Source organism: Condylura cristata, unplaced genomic scaffold, assembly GCF_000260355.1.
Source record: "Condylura cristata isolate star-nosed mole 26May11 unplaced genomic scaffold, ConCri1.0 scaffold00005, whole genome shotgun sequence".
Taxonomy (NCBI): Eukaryota; Metazoa; Chordata; class Mammalia; order Eulipotyphla; family Talpidae; genus Condylura; species Condylura cristata.
In genome coordinates this window covers 25,498,037-25,523,667 of record NW_004567106.1, presented here as the reverse complement: position 1 = coordinate 25,523,667, position 25,631 = coordinate 25,498,037, and the positions used below count along the sequence as shown (strand labels likewise).

Below are 25,631 nucleotides of genomic sequence, written 5' to 3'. Positions count from 1 at the left end.
CTATACCCTAGTTCTTCTATGATAAAAAAACAGAAATAAAAACATAAAAAAAGAATGGCTGAAACTGGGGATGCCAGGCCTGAGGAGGTGGGGTCAGAGGGAGAGGGAGAGGGACAGGCCCCTGGATTGCAGAGACCATGGGTCACACTTAGTCATGCTGGAGTGAGGTGAGAAACCACTGAAGACTGAGCAGGCAAAGGACATGATCTCATATTTTTGAAGATCATTTTGGCATCTGGGTTGAGAAGAGACCTGCTGGTGGGAGCAGGGAGTCCAATTGAAGAGGTTAATGCTGCAATCCTGATGAGAGATGATATTTCAGTTGGTGCAGTAACATATGTGCATATCCGTGTGTAATTTTATCACCCTTTTTTCCTTAAAAAGAAAATGCAAATCCAAACTGATTAAGGGAGCTCACTTGCTTATCTCCTCCTCTTCTGCAATTTCTTAGGGGTCTCTGGAATTTAAAATAGTTTGCTTATTGAACAAAATCATGTTTAAAAAATGAATGAGTAAAAAAATACCATAAAAGACACATGTGGAACATCTGGTGGTCAAATTTTGTACCAGCATTGAGGTTGCTTGGGCAACTGCAGTCTTCAAAACCCATTCACCGCACCCCTCCCTTCCCCCCAGCCCTGATGCTTAATGTGCCTCCTGGCATTCCCTGGACGCCAGGGCTCAGGCAGGAATTCCCTCTGGGTCAGAGAACTTTAAACACTGTCTGGTGGCACCAGGTGAAAGGGACAGAGAAGTAGTTTCTCTTCCTGTTATAATACATGGCGACACAGTAGAAAAGAATAAATTTAACTGGGTGATCTGCATTTTAGCTTGCTAAGTCTGGCAAATAAAGGGGAAGAAGAGAAACAGGAGGCCTCTCTGATCACTGTGTCTTCAAGGGCTCTTTAGCGCTCAGCTCTGTTCTGCAGTCTTGTTATTTGTTCCTAGAACTGCAGTCTGGCCCTGCTCTGCAATCACATTTCCTGATACAGGTTTTCAGACACATTTCATGATTCAGGTGTAGGGGACCGTGCCAACAGGAAGCATGTGGGAGGGGTCAGTGAATGGAGATAGGAGAAGATATTCTCCTGTTCTCCTGGGAAAAGAAAGAACCAAGCCAGTGAGGGGGCGGGGATGGGGGCAGGGAGAGGGGATGGGGAAGGGCGTGCACTGCTGAGCACCTGCCTGTGCCCGACACTGTGGACATGGCTCCCTTGCTCCGCTCCCTGTCACGGCTGTCACGGGGGAGGAGCTGAGACTTGGGAAGGAGAAGTGATGTGTGCTCAGTCCCAGAGACTAATTTGGGTGCTGGAGCTGGGATTTAATTTTCTGGCTCCAAAGCTCCAGTTCTTTCCTCTAAGTCATGCTTAGTGACACTCTGAAGCAGCTGGCTGAGATCATTTTAGCTAAAATTATTGTACAGAATGTAAGGGCAAAGGCATGACTGGGGTCCCTTGTGAGGCTACATGGGGGTGCAACATGGGTATGCACAGTGGACTGGGTGAGTCTGCATAAGCTCATGAGACTAACGGCCGACCCTCCTGGGGTACCTGCATGCGGGAATCGAGTACCTGGGAGGGACTGCAGATCCCTGCCCCTTGGGATATGATGGAGAAAACACGGGTGGCTGTGACACAGGAACAAAGAAAGAACAAAGGCCAGAGATGGAAGACTAACCGCAGTCACGGGCATCTCTTTCTTGCCTCTGTTTAGAGGCAAAGGGGAGCTCGGGAAGGGAGGATTCCGGACCAGGGGATGGAGATCGAGCTGCAGTAGCATGGTTTATCTGTGTTGTCTGCTGGTCTCTGGACTCTCACATGGACTGATAAGATGCTGTTTGGCACACGTGTGGCCTTGGTACTGGCGATCAGTGAGGCTCAAATACCGTCCATTCTCCAGGGCTGATCTGCAGTTACTGTTATTTCAGGTTATTAGATAAGTTGTCATCTGTACACATGTTGCCTTTCCCCGAGAATTCAGATAATAGCTTTATTGTCAGGAGATGTGTACATATCTCAAAAACAAACTTCATCTGCTCTTCAAAGCATCAAGTAGTGTTCCATAGCTCAAGACAGCACTTAGCGAGCATGCTGGGCACAGAGGCCTTCCACTGGAATTCACCTTCTGGATACCCGGAGCTGACCCCTTTGAAAGCTCTGTGTTTCTCCGAAATCATCCTTGATGGAAACTGTGCAAACACCGATCACATGTGTCTCTCTTCTCTGAATGTAAAAAAGCACATTTATGATGATCTTTTTCATTGTGTCTCACACTCATGTTTTATTCTTCACCTAGCATTATTCTGTTGTAGACTCAGTTTCTCTGCCTGTCTTCCCTAGTCAGCTGCCATTTTCATGGCTTTCCTTATAACTACTGTATCCCACCCCATCTCTGCCAGCAGCTGGCTGCTTTCCACACTAGTGTGGACCTAGACATGGAGCCATGCCTTGGAAAAGCCAAACACACAGTCTGTTCACTGCATGTTTTGTGTGTAGCAGGACATGTTTATTCAACTCTCATGATAATGTATGAAACCATGGATAATAGCAGTAAGACATCAGTACCTCACCGTGGTTGTCATATTCTTCATGGGATAAGCAGCTATGAAGCATTCAGAGCCCACCCAGCCACTCTTATTTTTTATATGAATTTATTATTTTTTACATCATTCTTCATTTTGTAAATTTTTCCATCTCAGTTGTAATCCCTGTGGGCTTCCCACCACCAGTTAACCTGTGTGCCTCTCCCCACCCATTTTTAATCCCACTCCCTTTCCACCCCATCCATACCATGCCACTGGTTTATAGTTGTTCATTGTTTTCATTTTTACTTTATTATATTTGCTTCTCTCTCTCTTTCTCTCTTTTCCCCCCTGATCCCTTAAGCTCCTGCTATGAGTGAAACCATCTGGTATTTTTCTTTTTTTTTTCTGGCTTATTTAAATAAGCATGATCCCTTCCAGCTCCATCCATGTTGCTGCAAAAGGCATGTGTTTATCTTTTTTGATCACTGAGTAATATTCCATTGTGTAAATGTACCACATCTCCTTAATCCAGTCATCTGTTTTTGGTCATTAGGGTTGATTCCACATCTTCCCTATTTTAAAACTACCCTCTATTTTTAAAGCTTTTTTCCCTGACATGCCCAGTCCATGCCTCTCTCTGTGGTGTCCGAAAGACAATTTATTGCCGTTTCCCCCCTAAATTATGTCCCCTGGCTGAGCTGATCTTAATTCTTTGGATTGAGAGCTCCTAGAAGCTTATTTGACCTTCAGCTGTTTTTATCCTTAGAAAAATATAGCCAGCTGACAACCCCTTATGCAGGTGAGGAGGGCTAGAAAGGCCTTTTGGAATTCTCTCCAACATTTCACCACTGGGATGACTTTTGTCTTTTTTGATAGCATCCTGTCTGTTGAGTTTAACTTTTAAAGGCTACTTTAGATCTTTTTGGAACTAAGTAGGGTTTACATCATAAGGAGAAACACTCAAGTACTATTTTCTTTAATGATTGATAGACATTTTTGTATTTCCTCAAAGCCTGTCATCCACTGTCAGATATACCGCTACTTTATATACCACCAAGGAAGAATACTGCCAATTAACTACATCACCCATCAATTTAAAATACCTTGATTTCAGAGATGTTAAGACGTGAAAAGTGTTTTAGAATTTATGAGGTTCACTGTACAAAACTGGGGTTGCTGGAGTGAGTCAGGAGTTAGAATTCAGGGGAGCACATGTCTGTTCCCTGACTGTGTACCCATTGTATAACCTGGGCTCTCCCCACCACTGAGCTTTTCATCTTTTCTCTAAGCCATTCTCTGCCTGACGCTCCCCAAGCTGCCGGTTGTTGAGGCATAAACCCAGAAGTGTAAGCCAGAAATAGGAGTATCAGATTTGGCTCCTTCCTTACCTGGTTCCTATACTAAACTTCTCACTAGTTAATTCTTCTTTTAAAAAAAATTATTTTAGGGCCCTCCCTGGTGGCGCAGCGGGTTAAAGCGCTGCACTAAGAAGCTGAAACCACTTCCGCATGAGTTCGATTCCCGTCTGCCCCGGAGGTGACCACATGGCGTGGCAGACCTCTCCTGACCCGCCCGCTGCTCCCCTCAGCAGTGTACTTCCTCGATCTGCCTGTTCTGCTCCCCACTCTGTCTCTGGTGAAGTCTTTCGCCGCCCTTGAGTCTCTGGCCTGTACCCCAGTTCTGTATGCACAAATAAATAAATCTTTAAAAAAAAAATTATTTTATGCATACAGAACTGGGGTATATGCCAGAGATGCAGGGGCGGTGAGAGGATTCACCAGAGATAGTGGGGAGCAGAACAGGCAGATCAATGAAGTACACTGCTGAGGGGAGCAGCGGGCGAGGCAGGAGAGGTCTGCTGTGCCATGTGGGTCACCTCCAGTGCCAGGGATCGAACTCAGGCTGAGGCAGCTATGGCTGGCTTTTAGTGCTGCGCTTTAACTTGTTGTGCCACCAGGGAGGCCCCTGCTATTTTTTTTTTTAAGATATATTTTTACTCATGCATATAAGAACTAGGGTGTAGGTCAGAGGTGCAGAGAGTGAGAGGATTCACCAGAGACAGAGCAGAGAGCAGAACAGGCAGATTGATGAAGTACACTACTGAGGGGAGCAGCAGGTGAGACAGGAGAGGTCTTCTGTTGCACCATGTGGGTCAGCTCCCTGGCTGGGGATTGAACTCATGCTGTAGTGGCTGGTGATAGCTCCATAATGCTGAGACCATCCCTGTGCCACCAGGATGGCCTCAGATTTTGCCTCATGATTCCATTCTTACCTGTTCCCATTTCCCCAGCTCACAGCCATGTCCCTGGTGCTGGCCTTTGTCACCATCTCTCATCAGGACGTCCTTGGAGCTCTGCACCCTGTCCCACATGGCAGTTATGGGGTCACATCACTGGCTCACCCTCCTATACTCTCTGCTGTCCTGGGACAACGACATCACACAATTTGCTCTGCAGCACCATCTCTGAGCCTCCTCTCACACACCCCCACACCCCCCCCCCAGGCCAGTCCCCTGAATTTACTTCCATCTCTGGAATAAACATCCCCATCTTTCTCATCCCAAGCCTGTCCACACACACCTCCCTCCACCTCACCTGGCCCATCACTCCGATTAGCCTTCAGGAGCCCTGCTAGACACCAGCTGAGCCACGTGGTGAGGGGAGTGGTGACTGCCTGGCCCTTGAGTCTCTCCCAAAACACCTGCTTTTGTCCCCAAGGGGAGGGCCCAGACAGGGCCTGCAGCACCCCAAGCACTTTCAGCTGAAAGAATAATTGGTTTATCTTCATTTTACATCTGAGGAGCCTGAATTGCAGAAGTTAATTAGTTTGTCTTGACTCAGGATTTAAGCCCAGGCGCACAAAACACAGGATTTTTTCCAGGGTGACGGCTGAGGCACAGAGCTTGGAAAGAAAAATGTCCCAAGGGCTCTGTGGATTTGCTCCCTGCATTTGGTTCATCCTCCTGCAGACCTGCTGGACTAGTGAGCTACTCCAAAGGCTGACTGCCCCAGAGGGCTCGTCCCGCTCACTCCGGTGTTTGTGAGATAAGTTACTACAGGCTGATGTGTAAAGAGTTGGTGTTTGCAGTGTGGGCCTCTGCTGGTCGTTCACTTTGGTCCTGACCTGTAGTTAGCATTTTGACTTTTTCAGGCAATTTACAATCCTAGAATTATAGCCAAGTGGGTGAGACAGGCTTTTGTTACTGTATTGGAAAAAGCAGCCCCAGGATCCCATTTTAGGTTCCTGGAGATTGCCTGATGGTCGAAATGGAGACTTGATGTGAGGACCCCACCGTGATGATGCTTGGGCTTCTGAGAGGTTCTGCCTCTAGTCTCTGGGCCCTTTGCAGGAGGATTGAAACACAGAATGTGAACAAGCATGCATTATGTACCTCCTGTATGCAGGACTCAGAGGTGTCTCAGGGGAGAGGGAAGATGGATGGCAGGGCTTTGGGGATGGGCATGCTGAGCTCTATTCTCAGTCTCTGGTTGCCCTGTGCCCTTGGGTCACTGGTTGATGAGAGCTCCCCCGCCTTTTTTTTTTTTAAAGATTTATTTTTTATTTACGCATACAAGAATTGTGGTACAGGCCAGAGGTGCAGGGAATGAGAGGATTCACCAGAGACAGTGGGGAACAGAACAGGCAGTTATACTGAAATTAACTGCTGAGGGTAGTTGGCACTACTTGTCTCTCAGTGAAATAAAGGTGACCGTAACTTCACAAACCTTTAAAGTGTCTTTAGTTCCAAAGAACCTCTATTACTGCCTCACATAAGAGAATATTCTGAGCTAGCATGAATCACCCTTAACCAAAGGTGGATGGTAGGTGGTTAGTTCATTGGCTCCGTGGCTCCCCCTTGTGGCAGTGTCCACAAGCTGCTTGTCCCTGCTGCAGCCTAGTTCTTGTCGTTCCCAATGGGGGCATTATACAAGGTCTGGTCTCTTCCTTGTGTCTCTCAAGAGGGAGAAAGATGCTCCCAGGGACTCACGATAGATTTTTTTCTTAGGCCTTAAGTGGCCAGCATTGCTGCAGATGTTCTGCTAAGACCAGTGCAGTTACCAGGCTTGGTTCAGAGACTCACCTGCCGGACTGAGTCCAACTCCTCCTCTAGTGCAAGTCTCTCAAAATTTGAATAGAATCTGGGTAGGCATCAGCCAGGGCCCCACATTCAGGGTTAAAAATGCCAGGCCCAAGAGTTCAGTACTTGCCTGGACAAAGAGCACAGCCCTGGCTGATGTACTCCTTCTCTGTGGGGCGCTCTCAGGATGCTTCCAGGAGTGCAGGCCCCCTGGGGGCGGGGAGCAGAGAGGCAGCCGAAGCAGCCTGGTACGTGCATAGATGGCTTTCTAAATAAAACTCCCAAAGTAAGTTCTAGTCACAGCTAGGGTGGGTGCTCTGCCAGGTCTGTAGAATGGAGGAGCTTGCTACTGGGAGGGAAGCTGACTTTGCCGCTTAATGAAATCTTGAGCTGAATCAAACTATGTGCACTGACCTGATCTGAACAGCTTGTGATTCTGCCTCTCTGCAGCTGGCTTGTGCACATACTCGCCTTCGACTGCAGCGTTAGTCATTGCACAAAGCCCAAATTACTTAATCATCCACAAGGACCTGCATTTCTGTAGGAGAGCAATTCCTGATTTTCTCAAAATTGCCAGCCAGCCGCCACTGCCTTTGGGTTCTTTTTCTGTCCCCATCACTGATCTAGGAAGAGGTTGAAACCAATGTGGGCAGCCTCCTGTTTCTTTAAAGCATGCTTGCTTCTTTTGCCTTTGCTCTCACTTTTTAGAGCAACGTAATGAAAAGTACACTGGCCTAAGCGACAGAAGATGCACGTTCTGCTTTTGGTTCTGCCCTTTCACACGTCGGTAGCCTGTGGGGGGTGCCGCCTCCATTGTGACACAGGTGTTGGAGAAGACCTGGGTGACCAGGACCACGTTGTGCCGGACACCACCGAGCCTCCACAACCTCCACGCCTCCCGGGCTGGGTACTTAGTGCCCTTTCCGCCCAGCGAGGTGGCATCACCATGCCCTGGCCTTCCATCCCAGGTCCAGGAGCTCCTGGCGACCCTGTCGTTTTACAACTTTTCCCAGCAGATGGATCCTCACTGATGCTGCTGCTCTGTCCGGGGACTCCCACTCCGGAGCTTGTCTGCGCTCCATCAGAAGCCAGCCCTCTGTGACATGCTCTTTCTGAGGGTTCTTCCACAAGCACTTCATGTGGCAGTGACTGCCTTGGTCTTGTTCACTGAGTCCCCACCCCACCCCCCAGCACCCAGCCTGTGGCCAGAGCATAACAGGGCTTGGGTATTTGTGGAGTGAATGAGTGAGTTGTGAGGTGTTGTTCTAAATGCTAAGTGAGTTGCGGTGGTGGTGTCCCATCTCGGCCGCAGGGTCTCGCTGTCTTCCTCCTAATGATTCTGTACATCTATAATTATAGAGTTTTAAGTCTTCGCCTGTGTTTGTATTTGGCGTTTGTCACCGTAGAAGTAGAAGAAATGGCAGTTCCCGCTCTGGCCTGGGAGTGGAGGCAGTTTCCTGAGGAATGTGCCTGGGAGATTTTAGGTGCCTGGAGGCAGAAGAGCTGCCTCCGGGGTGGGGTGGGGTGGGGGGGCTGCGCGGCTGCTCAGCCAGTGCTCCTGGTCCCTCCTGTTGCTGTGGGTCTGCTTCCTGATGAGGGTTCACCTAGAAGTCGCACCCTGGACCTTTTGTACTGAAAAGGTCAGCACCCTGCAGATGATGGCTGTGCCCTGACTGGCTTAGAAAGAGAGCTGGACCTGCCTTCTTTGTCAGTAGTGGAAAGGGAAAAGCATTTATGGCTGGGAACGGCCGGCCACTTGAGCAAGAGTGCACCGAGGTAAGGTTCTGGGTCACGTCCCACCTACAGACACAGGCGGTAGGTACCTGCGAGCCAGACTGAAGCTGGAGCCACCTGGCTGACCCAGTGCCCGATATGCAGCTGCCAGGTACACAGAAGGGGTGAGCGCACAGGAGAAGGGTGCGAGGGGCCCAGCAAGTCCACTGGGCCAGGAAAGGGTGCGCTTCTCCCCTTCGGGGTGTGTATGCCTCTTGTATCTAGTTGTGTTTCTTTGGTCCAACCCTTTCAAATTATGCTCTTCTCTGTGTCCGTGGCCGCCTGTTTATGCTTTCCTGTTGTGAGAAAGGCACCAGGAAGCAAAAGACATGTCAGAGCCCTCCCTGGTGCGCAGGGGTTGGGACTCAGCACTGCAAGCTATGGCAGACGCTGCAGTGTGCGTTCAACAACCACCCTGGAGGTGACCACATGGCGTGGCAGACCTCTCCTGACCCGCCCGCTGCTCCCCTCAGCAGTGTACTTCATCAGTCTGCCTGTTCTGCTCCCCTCTCTGTCTCTGGTGAAGCCTCTCACCGCCTCTGCACCTCTGGCCTGTACCTCAGTTCTATATGCATGAATAAATCTTTTAAAAAAAAAAGTATGAAAGGATGAAGACACTGGTTGCTCATTTTCTCACGGCCGAGCTTCTGCCCCAGGCTCCTGTCAGTGGACACTGATTCCAACCCTGCCCTTTAGAATTGCCGAGGACGTATGTCCAGTTAGCCAGCAACAGGGTGGACAGCATAGGCCCAGGCACTAATGATAGGAGCAGGGCATTTTTTCTCTTCAGTCTGTCTACAGGTCTTTTTAAAAATTTTTAAAAAGATTTATTCATTTATGCATACAGACGTAGGGTACAGGCCAGAGGTACAGGGGTGGTGAGAGGATTCACCAGAGACAGAGTAGGGAGCAGAACAGGCCGACTGATGAAGTAAACTGCTGAGGAGAGCTGCGGGCAGGTCAGGAGAGGTCTGCTGTACCATGTGGGTCATCTCCAGGGTGGGGATTGAACTCATGCTGAAGTGGCTGCGACCAGCTTGCAGTGCTGTGCCTTAACCCACTGTGCCACCAGGGAAGGCCCCACAGGTCTTTTTTTAATTAAAAAAAAAAAAAAAACTTGATAACTGATAACTTAATGTTTTAACTTCCAAAGGAAAGAAGAGAACAGGAGAGAAGTCTTCCACCCAAGAAGCACCTTCCATGAATATTTCCTTGCGTCTCTTGTGTCTTATGGACAGACTCTGTCCATGTTGTTCAGAGATGCTGAGGTCCAGGAGAGATGGAGCAAATCAGGAAAGTCTAGGGACAGCTTTTCTAAGGTCATTGGCTGTAGCCATTAGCAGGTGGGGTCCAGGAGGACAGGTGGATGTAGATAGAAGAAGACTTCCCGAGGACTTGGATGTCATCTTTGGATGTCATCTTTGTCATCTTGGATGTCATCTTTCCCAGCCGCTGGCTAGTGCACCCTGTTGATGCAGAGGGGAACGTGGCAGTATTCGAGCGGCTGCCATTGTGGGGGATGGGGCGCTTTGTGAAAGGCTAGCTGGCTTTTTAGCTGTGTGACTCTGCTTACTATTTTCAACCTCTCTGGGCCTCCTTGTTTCTCTTCTGTGAATCCTCTAATCTAGGATTTTAAACATTTGTTCCTTGAACCCCTTGAATGGGCTAAAGAAATACATAGACCTCTTGATAGGCACACAGGAAAATATACACAACTGTAAAGTAAGTGGATTATCGGAAATATGGCTGGTTTCCACATTTGGGCCTCAGGGGCACCTGTCGCACTGGGACTCCTACTCTGAAGAGGCCCAGAGTCAGGGTCTGGTTCCTACTAGCCCATCTGGGTCTGGTGGTGTTGACTAGAAGAGGAGATGGGAAAGAATTCCCTCTGGAGATGGCAGAGTCAGGCGACCCGTCCATTTGCCCTGACAGTGACCCCTCTGCCTGCTGGAGCTATCTGCAATCTGCAGCTGTGTCTCAGATCGAGTTCCAAAAGGTGGCAGCACTGTCCCGGGGGACCCGATCCCAGTGGCCGTGCAGGGCGTGCCTGCCATCTAGAAACTGCACCTGCACACCCTGGAGGAGCCCCTTCTGCAGGCCTCTCTTCTCCCGTCTCCTAGCCTGGGTAAGGGCGGCCCTGGCCAGGCCCTGCCCCCCTCCTGTGGTGGGACCGTGTGGAGGTGCAGGTGCTTGGCAGAACAGGCAGGCACCTCGGGGCTGAGCCTCATCAGCGCAGGAGGGGACACGCTGGCGATGACTTTGCCCCTTCTCCTTCGAGTGTGTAGGATGAGACGAGGTGGGTCTTCTGGAGGGAGGAGGGCGTTTTAAACAGTGGAGGCTGGGGTAGTCCATCCTGAGTGTTTGTTTCCCAGGCACATACCATGCTTAGACAGCATCAAGTGCTCGAGTGAATCTGACGATGTCACCGGTGGTACAAGGATTTCCATCTGCCAGAGTCACTTGGGACCCCTCGGGCACCTTCAGTTTGTTGGGCAGGAGGCAAGGAGTTGTGGCTGCTCAAGTGTGTGTCCAGAGGAGGATGAGCCAAATAGCTGTGCTAGAGGGAGTCGTGCGTCTGCCAGATCTAACTTGGTTCTTTTTCTGTCCACTTTGTAGACTGACAGGGTTGAACTGAGGTCTCACAGGGGATGGCATCTTTTGCTTCTAAGTGTGAAATTGCCCCCTGTTGATGGAAATCCAGCTTGTTCATGAAATCTCCAGAGTAGCTATGCAAGAGCTCCAAATCCCTGCTGGGTGACCTGGGCAGGACACACACCTGGCTGACCTTAGTTTCCCCATTGTAAAATGATGAGAACCCCCCACCTTCCCCCCCCCCCCCAAGATAGAGCACAGAAAGGTCAGGAAGTCCCTTTAGTGGACGTGGAGTTTCTTCTTCACAGCCTGTATTTAAGCCTGCTCCTCTCCCCTTCCACCCTGGCTTCTAAGCTAATTTCCTGGGCTGGGCTGTAATGTCTCTTGGCCTCTGATAAACTAACGAGGTGACGTTCCCAGGGGCTGAGCCGGATGGACTGAGGTTGCCCCCACCAGTTTGTTTTCTGCTCTTCCTCCTTGACAACCACGTTGGGGTCCCCACAACAGCCCCCCTTCTTTGGCTACCGGCATTTCTCTGGAGGCCTGGGCTCTCTGAGGCAGCCTCTGGAGAGTTCGGTCTATCCTTTCCAGATGAACTGCCCTCCCTCCCATCAGTGTGTACCTGACACTGGCTGTCACCTGTTCCTGCTCGGCCGCTGGCTGTGTAACAGGAGCAAATTCATGTGCAGCCTTCTCTCCAGAGGCCCCTGGGGCACTCACTGTGGTTTCACTCTTTCAGGAAAATAAATATGAAAAATCCCATACTGCAGCAGGTGCTGGAAAGTAGGAATGAGGTCCTGTGCATTCTGACACAGAAGATAGTGACCACGCAGAAGTGTGTGATATCGGAGCACATGCAGATCGAGGAGAAGTGTGGTGGCATGGTTGGCATCCAGACCAAGACGGTGCAGGTATGTGCCAGGGCAGGCTGGGGCTGCGGGGGTCAGGCCACGGCAGAGGCTGGTTCCAGCCACGGAGGCCTGGCCACCCTGGCCAGAGAACACCTCTGGGTGTTCTCACTGGTCAGGGTGCTTGGTGTAGTGAGTGAGCAGAAACCCAACTCGAACTGGCTTAAGGATGAGCTTATTGGCTCATGTAGGTGAAATTCTGGGGCAACTGGCTTTAGTAACAGCTAGATCTGAGGACAGTAACAGCAGGACTCTGAGAAGGGGACCTGCCTTCCCTTCCCTTGGGTGAATCTCTTCAGCTGTGTGTGCCCTCTCAGACTGGTGCTGACAGCTCTGGGTTTCGACAGCTCTGGGTTTCCTCTGATCTGTGGCAGCCCAAGGAGGGATGGTGCTTTGGGGCAGCTCTCACCTGGTTCTGTCCTTCTCTGGTACCAACCCCAGTTCAGGACAGCAGGGCACTTGGTTTGACCATGTAGGTTTGGGTCAGGTGCATTCTGCAAAGAAAAATGGGTCCAATGGGCCCATTGGACAAATGCCCAGGTAACCCCTAAAGCCCCTCAGAGCCAGGGGCTCCAGATGATTACTTTGGAATTAGTGGCCTCCAGTCCTTTGTGAGTTGCTTTAAGGAAGTGAAGATCAGTACATGCGTCTGTCTCTAGCTACATAAGCAGATGCTTCTGGATTAAACAGGCTGACCCTGTGCTGGTAAATGTTGTTGGAGCAGGAGGCTCTTTCCCCTCCAGCTTGTTCTGGTACTTGATTATCTATTCTTAGAGATTTACTTCTTTTTTTTTTTTCTTTTTAAGATTTATTTATTCATACAGAACTGGGGTACAAACCAGAGATGCAGAGGGTGAGAGGATTCACCAGAGACAGAGTGGGGAGCAGAACAGGCAGATCGATGAAATACACTGCTGAGAGGAGCAGCAGTGGGTCAGGAGAGGTCTACCACGCCATGTGGTCACCTCCGGGGCAGGCAGGGATCGAACTCATGCGGAAGTGGCTTTAGATTCTCAGTGCTGTGCTTTAACCAGCTGTACCACCAGGGAGGGCCCAGAGGTTTACTTCTTGAGGCAACTTTTAGTTTTTGCAAGAGGGCCCAGGAAAGTTGTGTTTGAAGGAAGATGGAGTTATGATTCGGGTTAGACCCTGTCCCCCCCGACCCCGAGATCAGGCCAGTAGCTAGACAGCAGTGATGATGGAGGAACAGAGTGGTAGATGGCCATGCCAATGTTTCTACCCAGAGAGACTCCCTACCAGAGGCCTGGAGCCTCAAGTCACTACCCAGGGTCTCTGCCCAGCATCACACTCTACCCAGGGGCGAGTTGCTAAAGGCCTGTCACTTCCAGTGTGTGGATAGCAAGTGGATTCTTGCTTTCTCCTGCCAGGTCACTGAGGGCAAGGTCTGACTCCTAGCAGTGCCCGAGGAGAGCCTGGTGGCCTTCCTTGAGGCATTTCTTGCCGGTCCTCTCTTCCTTCCTTCTCCTGCCAGCCTCTCCCTGGGTTTATTTAATAGGCTGGTGTCCCATCCACAGGAGTCTGAAATGACATGCATGGAGAGGGGGGTGGGGCTTCTTGGGCTTAGCTAGGTTCTTCCAGTCTGGCTTTGCTATTGTTTAAGCTTTTCACTAGGGTTTCAAAGTTGTTTTTTATGATTATCTTCATGAGGGGAGTTGGGGAGTTACTTATTAACTTCCTTATTCAGACCTCATTTCACTGTGTCCCTGACTCTAGAATCTTGGTTTTGTGCCACCGGGCTGGCCATCTGTCATGAGGCCATCAAGGGAAGGGCTGTTCCTCCCTTCCCTTTGGCTCCCGGGCATGGAGTTCCTCTTGTGTGCAGGGCACTAGCTGGCCACAGGGGGGCGTCTGAGAGCAGAGGTAGACACATGCGCGCTCATCCACAGGTGTCGGCCATGGAGGACGGAAACGTCATCAAGGACACCAACGTGGTTTTGGAGATCCCAGCGGCCACCGCCATTGCCTATGGTGTCATTGAGCTGCACGTGAAGCTGGATGGCCAGTTTGGTGAGTGCGACTCCTGCTTGGGTCTCTCAGAAGGTGGTTGAGCCAATGCTGAGGGACACCCCCTTCTTCCCTTGAAGTACACATTGTAGCGGCCCCCACCACGGTGGGATCTAGAGGCACTAACGGGGCCAGGACTAAATACCTGGCACTGCCATCAGACGCCTGCAGACAGTGCCTGGCGTCGGTGGGCGCAGGCAGACTGCTGGGGCTTGTCCCCCTCTGGCCTGGGTAGCCGGGCCCTCCCAGGACCATGGTGAGGACTGAGTAAGCTGAGGGTGTGGTGTGCCCGGCACGTGGTGGGCCGGTCATCACGGCACCTCAGCTATTCCTAATGCTGCCTTCTCACTCTGTGGACCACCAGCGTGTTCCAAACTGAAGAAGATAGGGGCTTTCATTTATTGGGCATCTGCTCAAAACCACCCCCATTTCATGTTCTTCCTAAGATGTTAGGGTGAGTCCAAGTCATGTTCCCTGACTACTGGGGACATGAGTGAATACATGTGGCATCATCAATTATTGTTTGCCTTTTGGGCTGTGGTAATGACATGATTATGTTGATTAAAAAGTCAGTGTCTAGAGATGTGCACTGAACTTTTCATAGATAAGATGGTAATGTTTCTGCAATTTGCTTTAAGAGGATCACTGGTGGGCTGTGAGGTGTGTGGGGGGAGGTAGAGGCCAAGACCGGTTGTTGGAGCTGGTGGGTGTTTGGAGGTACAAGTACCCTTCTCTCTTCGTGTGCACTTTTCTTAGTGATATATTTGAAAAGTGGGCCCTGAGGCTTGGAGATAATGTGTCTTCTGCGGCTGCTGCCCTCCGCTCCCCTCCATGTGTATGGAGTTGTGAGGGGTGAGTTTTCTGGGAACCTTTCACACTCACTACACCCACATGAGCTCCCCACCATTTGACCATGACCAAAAGGACCGGGAAGCTGACAGTCCTGATGGGGCACCTGGCCTCATGGGCACCAGGAGCCAACGGAGGTCACTGAGTGCGGAGTGTTATCAGGCCTCTCACAGGGAGCAGGTGAGGTTCAGGGAGGTGCAGTGATTTGCCTCGAGTGACTGTAAGTGAAGGTGTCGGTTTTAAGTAGCTGCTTTAGAGAGGTAGGTTAGGGACACAAATGCCCGAAGACCAAAAGTCCTGATATACACTCTTTGAGGCCATGGTTCCAAATTTGTGTCACGCTGGGTGGTATTATTTCATACTTCCTTTCGGAAAGATTTGTATGTGGAACTGTGAAGTCCAGCTGATTCAGCTGTTCCTCCAGTTTCTATCTTCAGTGTGGAAAGACCATGGCACGTGTGATCCTGTGGTTCCAGTCCCAGATGCTCCTGCGTGGTCTGGCGGTCCAGGTGTCCCTTTTGGGAGGCCCCAAGGTGGGCATCCTGTTTATGGAGGGGGTGGTGCCTGCCCTGCCTGTAGCTCTTTGCCCCCCACCGTCACCCCCGAAGGCCTGTTTTTCTCAGAAGGAGTTGGACAGACACACAGCTTTGCCTGGTCAGGCTCTCCAGTTTGCATTTCAATTACCAGGCTTTTATCTTGGCTGGCTGCTGCCTTTGAAAATAAACTTCTCTTTGTGCTGCTGAGAAGAGGGCCCAGGGGAAAGCTCCAGGGTCTTTGGCTCACTCCCCTTCTCTGGCCCTGGAGGAGCCAAGCTGCCCTTTCCCCAAGGCCTAGGGTGAGGCCCCTGCTGCCTGGCCTTCGGGCCTCATTCCTGTGACTCAAGCGAATTTTTTAAATGGTTCTGTTTTTACCTCATCTGCATCTTCTATCACTCTTGCCACAGAATGTTCTCCCCTGGCTTCGCAAACATAGACATAGGGGCTGGAAGGCCCCCACGGGGTTGCCTGATGTCTCCTCCCATCCTCTGGAAGTCCTTTTGACAAAGATCCGGTGGTTTGTTCTTTGAAACCGAGGGGCTGGCTTCCTCTGAGTCCCACTGGGAGACACCTGTGCCATCTTCCTTGCCTAAGGATCCTTCCCCATAACCCTTTCCTTCAACAAAAGCTCTCCTCTTGCAGCCAAAGAGAAGCACTTTGTAGCCTGGATGTGCGCAGCGCAATCCTGGGTACGCATGTCCTTTCAAGCACACAGTTCGGGGAGATCCTGGATGTGACCTGGAGCTTCCTGCAGGGCCAAGCCTGCTTTACAGGCAGCCTCCCCACCCCCAGACTCTTAACTGAGTTCTTTGCCTTGAGAAATCACCCCCTCTCTGTTCCATCCAGCAGTATAGTTAGTGCAACCATTTAAAAATTGAAAGTCATTCTATTGCCTCCCCCATTCTCTTGGGCTTGTCTCCTTGCCTCATCTCAGCGCAAGTTACCCCCCCCTCGGCATCCCCATCCCCCCACCCGAGCCCAGTATTGCTGCTCCTTTCTGGCGCAATCCCCACCTCCCTTTCCACACAATTCCTGCCTTTAGATGGCGCCTTAAGACTGCCAGTCCAGGGATCTTCTCTGGTTCTCTCTGCACCCGCCACTCTGGCTCAGGACCCCAGTCACAGGCCTCAGCATCACCCCAAGTTTCCCATTCCCACTTGGGCCAGACTGATTGTGAAGCTGGGGTGTAGTCCTCATATGTCTGACTCCCTGTGCTGTGCCCGATGTGGACATGAGAGGCGGAGCCTGCAGAGCGTCCAGGGGCTGTGCGCATGTGAAGGCGGAGGGCTGCAGGGGCCATGGACTGCCACAGCAGGTCCCCCACTTGGCGGGACCTGAGGCTGTTAATGGTCCGGGTTCCCAGGATATGAAGTCACTGCCTGGGAGCTGGTTCTCATGGCTCCATCTCAGTGTTCTGGTCAAAGGACAGAGCAAGAGGGTGGGGGCAGGGGTGCTCCCTGGATGCCCAGTGAGGGGGTGGCTGAGAAAGCAGGGCTGTGGCTCCGGGCTGTTAGACCAGGAAAGTCACCACTGCCCACAAACAAATGAAAAGAAGTGCGAATCCCCACACTTTGCAGCCATGCTCGGCTGCATTTTTCTTCTAAGAATCCTAACTAGTAAACACAAACATAAGGGACACCCGTTTGTGGGGCTGACTTACTGTTTTTGCTTAGCAAGAACATAACTGTTATTATTTTACCCACAACTAAGATACCTCTGCTGGAATCTCAAATATGGAAGTGTTTAAGGAAACATTTATTATTCCTAAAAATAAGAAATGGAAAATTTCACCCATATTCAAAAGTAGAGATATTTAATGAACTCGGCAGTACCAGTTCCAACAAGACTAATTCATCTTTCATCTCTTAACCTCGCTACCTCCCTTCACCCCCATTCAATGACTTTGAAGCAACTCCTAGGCATTTTACTGTTTCGTCTACAAATATTCTGGTATCTCTGAAAAATAAAACTTAAAAAAAAAAAGACTAGTTTTGACTTTATACAGATTTCTGTAGGACACTCTTTTGTGCCTGGTTTTTCCATTTAACACGTAACGGTCATTAGGTGCAGAAACCCATCGTTCGATTTTAGTTGCTGTGTAAGTAGCCCTATTAATAAGTTGACTCTTATGTGACGAACATTTGTGCACCGAAGTATTCTGTCAGTAATTCTTTAGTATTATCAGCTCAACCACATCAGACTTTGTCAATTTCATATGTGGTGCGTTCTTTCGAGTTGCTCTGTCCACGTCAGGATCATGAAACGCGCCCAGGGTTTGAATGATTGCTCCTGCCAGTGCTGAGGGAACAAGCCTGAGCGCTTTATGTGGGGAACCCACGGCTCACATTTGTAGGAAGTGACAGAGGTTGTCCGGCCAGCATGGCATGTAGGAAGTGGGTGTGCGGGCACAAGGGGTGGATGTGCCTTCTGTCCTGCCTGAGGCAGGTGACGCCAGGTCTGATGTGCCAGCAAGGCCAGGCTGACCCCATGCCCGCTGTCCTTTTCTTTTGCATCACAGAATTCTGTCTCCTGCAAGGGAAACATGGTGGCTTTGAGCAGGAGAGAAGTGTGTGTGTCTTCATGGAACGCCTGCCTTTTCGAGAACTGGAGTATCACGACATGCCAGATGGTGGGCAGAGGCCACTGAGTATCTTCAAACAAGGTATTGCAGGGGTTGGGCGGGGAGCTGACCACCGAGCGGTCTCTGTACCTGAGGGTGGCGTGACCTCAGGAGTGTAGTGACGCCGGTGACTTCGTGAAAACACCTGAGAAGCGAGAGCAGGCCCGAATTGGTCCTAGTCCACTTGGGACTCATCTCAGGGGACCACCCATCTCCGTTGTCACTGGGGGTGGGGGGGAAGGCCATTTAATGGGGGCAGGGTGGGAGTCTGAGGTGTGGATCAGGCCATTTTGTTTCCTTTTTCCATGTTCATGGAGCATGACTTGCTAAGAATAGCCAGTCAGCAGCAGGGAGAGAGCACCCAACTTCTGCATCTGGTTCACCACGTTTCAGGCTTTGTTGGCGCCATAAGTGGTGTCTTGCCAGCACTCAAAACCTAGTCTTGCAGTCTTTTTTTTATTTGTGCATACAGATCTGGGCTACAGGCCAGAGGTGCAGTGGTGATTCACCAGAGACAGAGCGGGGAGCAGAACAGGCAGATCATCAAAGTACACTGCTGAGGGGAGCAGCGGGTGGGCCAGGAGAGGTCTGCTGCGCCCTGTGGGTCACCTCTGGGGCAGGTGGGGATCGAACTCATGCGGAAATGGCTTTAGCTTCTTAGTCTGTGCTTTAACCCGCTGTGCCACCAGGGAGAGCTGAAAGCAGGCTCTTTACCCCTCAGGCTCTCAGCGGTTGTCACATGGAGGCTGGCAGGAGGCAAGTACTGTCACCTGCCTGTGGGACTTTTGATCTCTGTAGCACTGCTCCGGCTTATTTTCTGGAGGGGGGTGGAGGGTGGTGGAGTGCAGTTGATAGGAGAGATGGGCAAGGAAAAGGAGCAACACATAGGCAGCTCAGTGAAGAGCTAGAGCTAGGAGCCAGCTCGAGTGTGCTCTGGCGTGAGTGTGAGGAGACTGATCAGTGAGTCCCAAACCAGATGAGGCTTTTGTTTCTGTACCACAACTGTCCAAGTGGAAAATGGCACAAAGTCCTGATCTCAAGAGGAGCCTTCCCTGTCTGACGCAGGCTGCTGGCACCTCCGCTGCTTGCCCAGATTTATCATTTGAGTGCGACTTTCAGCTGCCACTAATTGGAGTTGATGGCTTGGGTCAAAATCAAAGCAGCAGTGGGCCTGCAGCTTGGAGCTGTGTGTGGTGCAGGAACGTGACGAGACGGGAGGTGGGCTGCAGCTTTCTTAGTATTTCCTTCTTAGCTGTCCACCCGGTCATTCTGGTCAGTATCTCTTGTCAGCCTGCGGCAGGCTGGGGGTGATAGGAAGAGCGTGGCCAGCCTGGCAAACACCCAGCTGCTCACCAGGCAGTTTTGATATATCAGCTCCTGAGGTGATTCGTCCCTCCCAAGAGGGGGTGCATTATCATGCATACTAATATCTAAGTGCTTACACAGTTGTGTACAGCAGCTGATACATAGGTGACACTACATCAGTGGGCATTTATGTATCTGGACAAAAGTTTATAGAATCTTGGTCTTAAATCCTTGCGGGGTTCATTTACTAGCTCTTTTGAGAGATTAAGAGGAGAGGCTCAAGCATCCTGCAGGGAATGTGATGACCCAGACCTGGGTGTCCTTCCTCCAGGGCAGATGAAGAGAATGGAGAAAGTGTGTGCCATGAAATTAGGGCAGCGACCCCTTTGAAGGTATGTGTTAAATATTAAAGGATACAAATCTGCAGTGTGTTAGGATTTGAGAAATAACGTGCTTTGGAATTTGTATGACTTTGAAGCTCTGTAAAAGTACCAACTGATGGTCGGTAATCCGACTTTGATGGTTCACTTTTATAGAAATCATGCTAATGGGGAAGAAATCTAAATTTTTCCAAAAAATAATTGACTTGGCTTAATTAATGTTAGCGAGTCAGCAGAGGTTAGAGTGGCGGCTGAAACAAAATGGATGCACCCTCTTCCACTGAGCCGCTGTTCTGTCTCCCATCTTGCTACAGTCTGGTTAACACGGGCGAGGAGCTCGACAAGCAGGGGTTGCTGCCCTTGTCCTGGGGCGCATGCGGTGGCCGTGCCACTGGGCTCTGTCTGCTCTTTCACAGCCACCCCGCTGCTGGAGAGGAACTTCCACCCCTTCGTGGAGCTGCCGGAGCAGCAGCAGACAGCTCTGAGCGACGTCCTCCAGGCGGTCCTGCTTGATGCTGAGTTACTTGTGGTCCTGGACCAAGTGGTGAGGCCAGAGGCAGCAGTGCCTCTACCTGGGCTTTCTGGAGGTGGGGCTGGGGCACCTCGTGTTTCAAATTTCCTCGCTTTAGCACCTGAAAACTTTCCTCTAGCTCCTTAGTTTTCTGGCTATAGGAAGATAACTATGGTCACAAGTTGGGGAGGTGGGGGAGTTTCTAGAGCTGCTGTTAACAAATAAGCTCAAACGCCATGGGTTGACACAACAGAAATTTATTCTCTTACAGCTGCAGGGGCCAGAAGTCGAGGCGTCAGCAGGGCCTGCCTCCCCCAAGGTCCTCGGAGAGTCCCCTTCCTTGCCTCCTTGGGCTTGTGGCCACACCACTCCGGGCGCGCTAGTCTATCACCTTTTCTGTTCCTTCAAAGGCTATCCCCTGGGGACTGGGCCCATTCCTATCTAGGGGGATCCTTACCTTAATCTGCAAGGACTTTTAAGGTCACAGCCTTGTCTATTTTTTAAAAGATTGAAAAATAGGTCTTTTTTTTGCAGCAGGACCTTTGTGAGGGCACCAGCTAGGTACCAATGGGGAGGCACATACCAGGTGCTAATTCCTAGCCCCCAGAGTCTGTCATGAGATACCGGGTATAGTTTGTCTCTTTGGGTTATTCTGTTATACAGAACTTAAAACTTTCTGGCTTTCAATAATTTCTGAAATACTTTTCCCCTCCTAAAACTGGATCATACTGGAAGAGCTTAGTGACAGCCCCTGTAGGTCAAATTTCATGGCTTGACACCACAGAAATTTACTCCCTTAGGTTCTGGGGGATGTGGAGCTTACGAAACAGAGAGCTCACCTCCAGGAGAACATAAACATTTCCGAAAGCCCACTTAGAATTCCTAAAATAGCTTCTTAAGAGGAAAGTTCAGGCCATCACCCTGTGGAAGAGCTGCCCGAGAAGTGGGTTCTCACACTAAGGCTACCCTGGAGCCGAGCTGCCCACTTCCCGGCAGACTTATCTCAGCTGCACGGCGCCTGGCTGGTAACATGGGACTTGACTGCCAAGTTTAAAGCTTGGGGATGATGCCTTTATGCACTTGGCTTCTGTGTGCCACCTTGCCCCCCTTTGTACAGGAATAGAGCTTGGGCAAGACTCAGTTCAATGTTTATGAGAAACGTAACCTTGTGGAGCAGGGTCTTGTTTCAGTCGGTACAGTCCAGACGTCTGGTCTCACCACATTTTCTCTTCCTTTTGCAGTGTGATGATGTGGTCTTTGGCCTGTCACCCCCACAGGAGATGCTGGGGGAACTGAAGTCCCCACAGCAGCAGGATCTCATGGCCTTCCTGCGGCTGGTGGGATACAGGATGCAGGGCCAGTGCCTGGGACCGCAGGACGTGGTCAGCAACCAGAAGCTCTTCTTTCTCGCCTACTTCTTGGTCAGTGCACTAGCAGGTATGGAAAAAAGAAATGCTGTTGTTACCTATCAGACACTTCTCTGGGAGCTGCGGAAAGGACAATTAACTGGAAGGCCAGGGAAGTTTACATGAGGTGGCAGGAGCATGAATGCTGCTGCCTGCCAGATGCTCTCCACACAGGCAGGCATCTCCCAGAGTCTGTGATTCACACTGGAGCCCTCGGCAGGCTGTGTGGCAGTAGATCTCTGCCCCCCTCAACTGACTATGTGATTTACACACACACTTCACCCCTCTGGTCACTCTCCCTTCGCCTGGATGTGTAGGGGAGTACTATCTTCCCTGTCACCGACTCCATTACTTTCTCTAGAGTCCTTGCTCTCATTTATATAGATCTTTACCTTCTTGATCATTGAATTTTGTTCTCAGATAAAAGGAAAGCAAGTTAGAAAAGTTACTGAGTCTATTAGGACAGTTCTGAATGCTATGTATGAGAGTTTATACTCTTCTGAGGTCTTGTTATCACAGGTGATAGACCTTTTTCTCCTTGCAATGTCCCAAAGATTTCCTTTACTCAGGAGTATCAAGTTTGGAGCTGTATGTGCTGTGACCCATTGGGGTAGAGCAGTTGGGTGGTGCTGACTAGTACCTGCCCACAGGTCTTTGGGACAAGAGTCTAGGTGGAGTGTGCACCCACCTCCTGTTCCGTGAAGCATGCATCTCCTCAGGGTATCGGAGTTGAGGTCTGCACTTGTCCAGGAAGTGGAGGCCAGTTCCTTGGCTCGGGGCACCGTCACTTTGGCTTGCTGCTCCAAGAGCAGCAGCTGGGGGTCAGGTTCTGGTTTCCCACGATGGTGGGGGCTCACCGGATCTGGGACAGCTTCCTGATGTTCCGTAGTGTTGGACTGTGCTGAAATCTAGCTGTGAGTACATGGTGCAGGTGAGCCTGGTGTTGGAAGTGAGCAGTCCACCACCATTACCAGTAACATTTAAAGACATCTCTCTAACATTTTTATAAGCCAATTTAGTACTGATGAACCCCTGTAGCAAAAATATTTTTTGGTGTCCTTCAATTTTCAGTGATAAAACTTTTAACCACTGTATATCTTGCCACTCCTTTTGGGCGTAACCACCTTGATTTTCCTTGCTTTTAATATCTTTGTTACAGTCACACATGACAGACAAATGTGTCATTCAGATGATCAGCCTAGTAGGAGCCACCATTACATCCATGGTCTCTTATTGACAAGGTAAACACAGAACTGGTGACACTTGTTTTCAAAAAGGTCACTGCATAACTACTGAGTGCTTTGTTCAGTTGATAGGCAAGTACTTAAGTTATAATTAGGTAAAATCTTGGGGTTGGAGCTTTTATTTTTAATTTTATATTGATTTTTGTCTCCTGCAGAAATGCCTGATGATGCAGCACTGCTGCTGGGCACTTGCTGTAAACTCCAGATTATTCCTACATTGTGCTACTTGGTAAGGAGCCTGGGGAAGTGGTGAGGAGAGGGACACTTCAGGAGCTAACCTTTTGGGGTTTCTCATCACAACAGCCCTCCCAAATTATTTTAACATCTTACCCACAGGTGCTTGAGGCACCGAACTTACCAGCCTGGTCTTTTATTCCAAACCACATGCTTTTCCTGTGTAAAGACCCTCTTGGTTGGGGCCTTATTTTTTTTCGTTTTTTTTCGGAATTGGATTTGTTTTTTTGCCTTCGGTTACCCCCTTTTGTTTTTGTTCGGCTTGTGGCGGACCGGACTTGCCGGTTTTTAAGTTTTTTTTAAACTCCAGCACTAGGCACCTTGAGCTCTGTCCCCCACTAAAGACTTAGATCAACCACTTACAAATATGCCAGTGTGTATGTCCTGTGGTCAACTGTGAGTAAAGGCCGGTGGTACTTTTCTTATGGAAACAGTAAGTGTAATTGCCTGACTGTGCTGTGATGAGCAAGAAGATAGTTCTGCTCAGTTCCCTTTTGTAGCAGCTTTGTGTCTACCCAATGTTGAGTATTTACAATGTCAACTGTATTCAGAATGCCTGTAAAAAAAGAAAATCCTGCATGACCACTTCAGCTAGCTTCCAACAAACTTACTTTTAGCTGTCATCAACTCTATGCTTTGATTGATGTTGCTTCCACAGTCTTCTGCTGTTCTAAAAATGGACACTAGGATTCCATCTCCAGAATGACTAGTATTCAGTCTGCCCATCTACAGAAGACAAATAATTTTTGTTTAAATAATCTGCTGGATATTACACATATTTTCCCCTAGATTCACCTACAACTCTTCTTAAAACAGTGAGGGTCTTGAGGGATTCTGGGTACCAGGTATTTCTTGATGGGATTGAGAACTGCATACAAGCTTTGAGTCTAGCTAGCAGATTTTAGTAAAGAGACAAAATACAGTGTTAATTTTGCCTTACCAAATTTGGGTGACTGTAAGCTCCATACAGCAACTGGAGTTGGCAGATGTTCACCACTTTATAATGCTCTTGGCAGTCTTCAGTCAATGGGATGTGATATTGTCTTCTACAACATGATCCATATTCTGGGTCGAATGGTTAAGCCAAGTTTAAGAGTAACTTATAAAAAACCAATTTCGATGTAGACACACGAGTACTTTTTATATTCAAATAACTGCTATGCTTCAGCTACTGGGGTAAATTGTAATGTTCAATAAACTTATTTCTAGAATTCTTCAACATTGAAGCATGTCTAGAATAAATGCCTGCAAATTCACAGAACCTGTTAACATCCAATTATGATAAAACTCAACAAAAAGAGGTCATATTCTTAAATGTTCTGACCGGGACTTCCAATACAATGTTATCTGTTCATTTCCTATGGGATGGAAAAAATAAAACTGCCAATATTTGTAGATGTGATCTTTATATAGACAGAATCTACTGAAATATATATGTAGCTTTAATGAATAAAATCAGCAAAGCTAGATGCTAGCAATCTATAGACTCAATGCAATCCCTCTCAAAACTCACACTGTTCCCAGAAATAGAATAAACAATCCTAAAATTATACAGATACAACCACAAAGGCCCCAAATAGCCAAGGCTATCTTGAAAAAGAACAATGCCGAAAACATCACACTCCCTGACTCCACTACAAAATAGTGGCTCAAAAAATACAAAGTGAAACCGAGAGCCCAGAAATAAACCTACACACAAATAGGCCATGTCTTCCACCACAAACAAAAATGGGTTAAACATTGGAATCCAAGGCCTAAAAATGATAAAGACACTGGTCTAGGTGAATTTTCAGATAACTCCAAAAGTAAAAGCTTCTGCATAGTATCATCAAAAATTAAAAGGAAACATACTGAACGGAGAAAATATTTATAAATTGAATATGCAGTTAATATTCAGTACATACAGAAAAATCCATATACCCAAGTAATAAAAAACCTGATTAAGAACTGAGCATAGAATCAAGTACACATTGCAGAGACACATGGCTAAGGCATATATGAAAAGATATTCAGCATTGCCTATCATCAGAAACTTAACACTGGAGCTGCTCACATGGGTGGGGTTGTAAACAGATACAGTCCCTATGGAAGTTCTTCAAAATTTAGGAGGACATATGAGCCCTATGTTCACTGCAGCACTCACCACAGTAGCCACGCAATGCTAGCACCCTAAGTGCCCGCTGATGAAAGACAGCGTGAGGAAGATGAGCGGTGTGTGCAGGCATGCACAACTACTACTCCGCAATAAAAAGAATGAAAGCTTGCATTAGGGACATGATCTGACTGACCGTGAGGGTTTTATGATAGGTTAAATCAGAGAAAGATAATACTGTAAGGTTTCACATATCTGCGGAGTCAAAAGAACACAATAAAACCAAATTCACAACAAAATGGTGGTTGCCAGAGGTGAAGGGGCTCAAGGGTAAGTGAAATGGGTTAAAAGGTGATCAGATGAGTCATGATTATAGTCAGTAATACTGCACTCCACATAGGAAAACCACCAAGAGTAAAAACAAAAAGATTCTCATCACAAGAAAAAAAATTACTATAATCATTGTGATCCCTTTGCAGTATACTCAAATGATGATGATGTACACCTGAAACTGTTGTTAATTTAACCTTAATTAAAAAAAAAATTAAAGGCCC

At 49.1% G+C, this 25,631-nt stretch overlaps 1 protein-coding gene across 1 annotated transcript in view; it reads left to right on the top strand.

The window, feature by feature from the left end:
- Window positions 1–25,631, top strand: part of DFNA5 (deafness, autosomal dominant 5) — a 42,407-nt gene that overhangs the window by 15,226 nt on the left and 1,550 nt on the right. Inside the window, exons 3-9 of the mRNA XM_012720750.1 lie at window positions 8,243–8,378; window positions 11,707–11,878; window positions 13,783–13,903; window positions 17,804–17,947; window positions 20,007–20,134; window positions 21,343–21,538; window positions 22,907–22,980. Of these exons, the coding sequence (XP_012576204.1) occupies window positions 8,243–8,378; window positions 11,707–11,878; window positions 13,783–13,903; window positions 17,804–17,947; window positions 20,007–20,134; window positions 21,343–21,538; window positions 22,907–22,980 (971 nt within the window). The remainder of the gene's footprint in view (window positions 1–8,242; window positions 8,379–11,706; window positions 11,879–13,782; window positions 13,904–17,803; window positions 17,948–20,006; window positions 20,135–21,342; window positions 21,539–22,906; window positions 22,981–25,631) is intronic.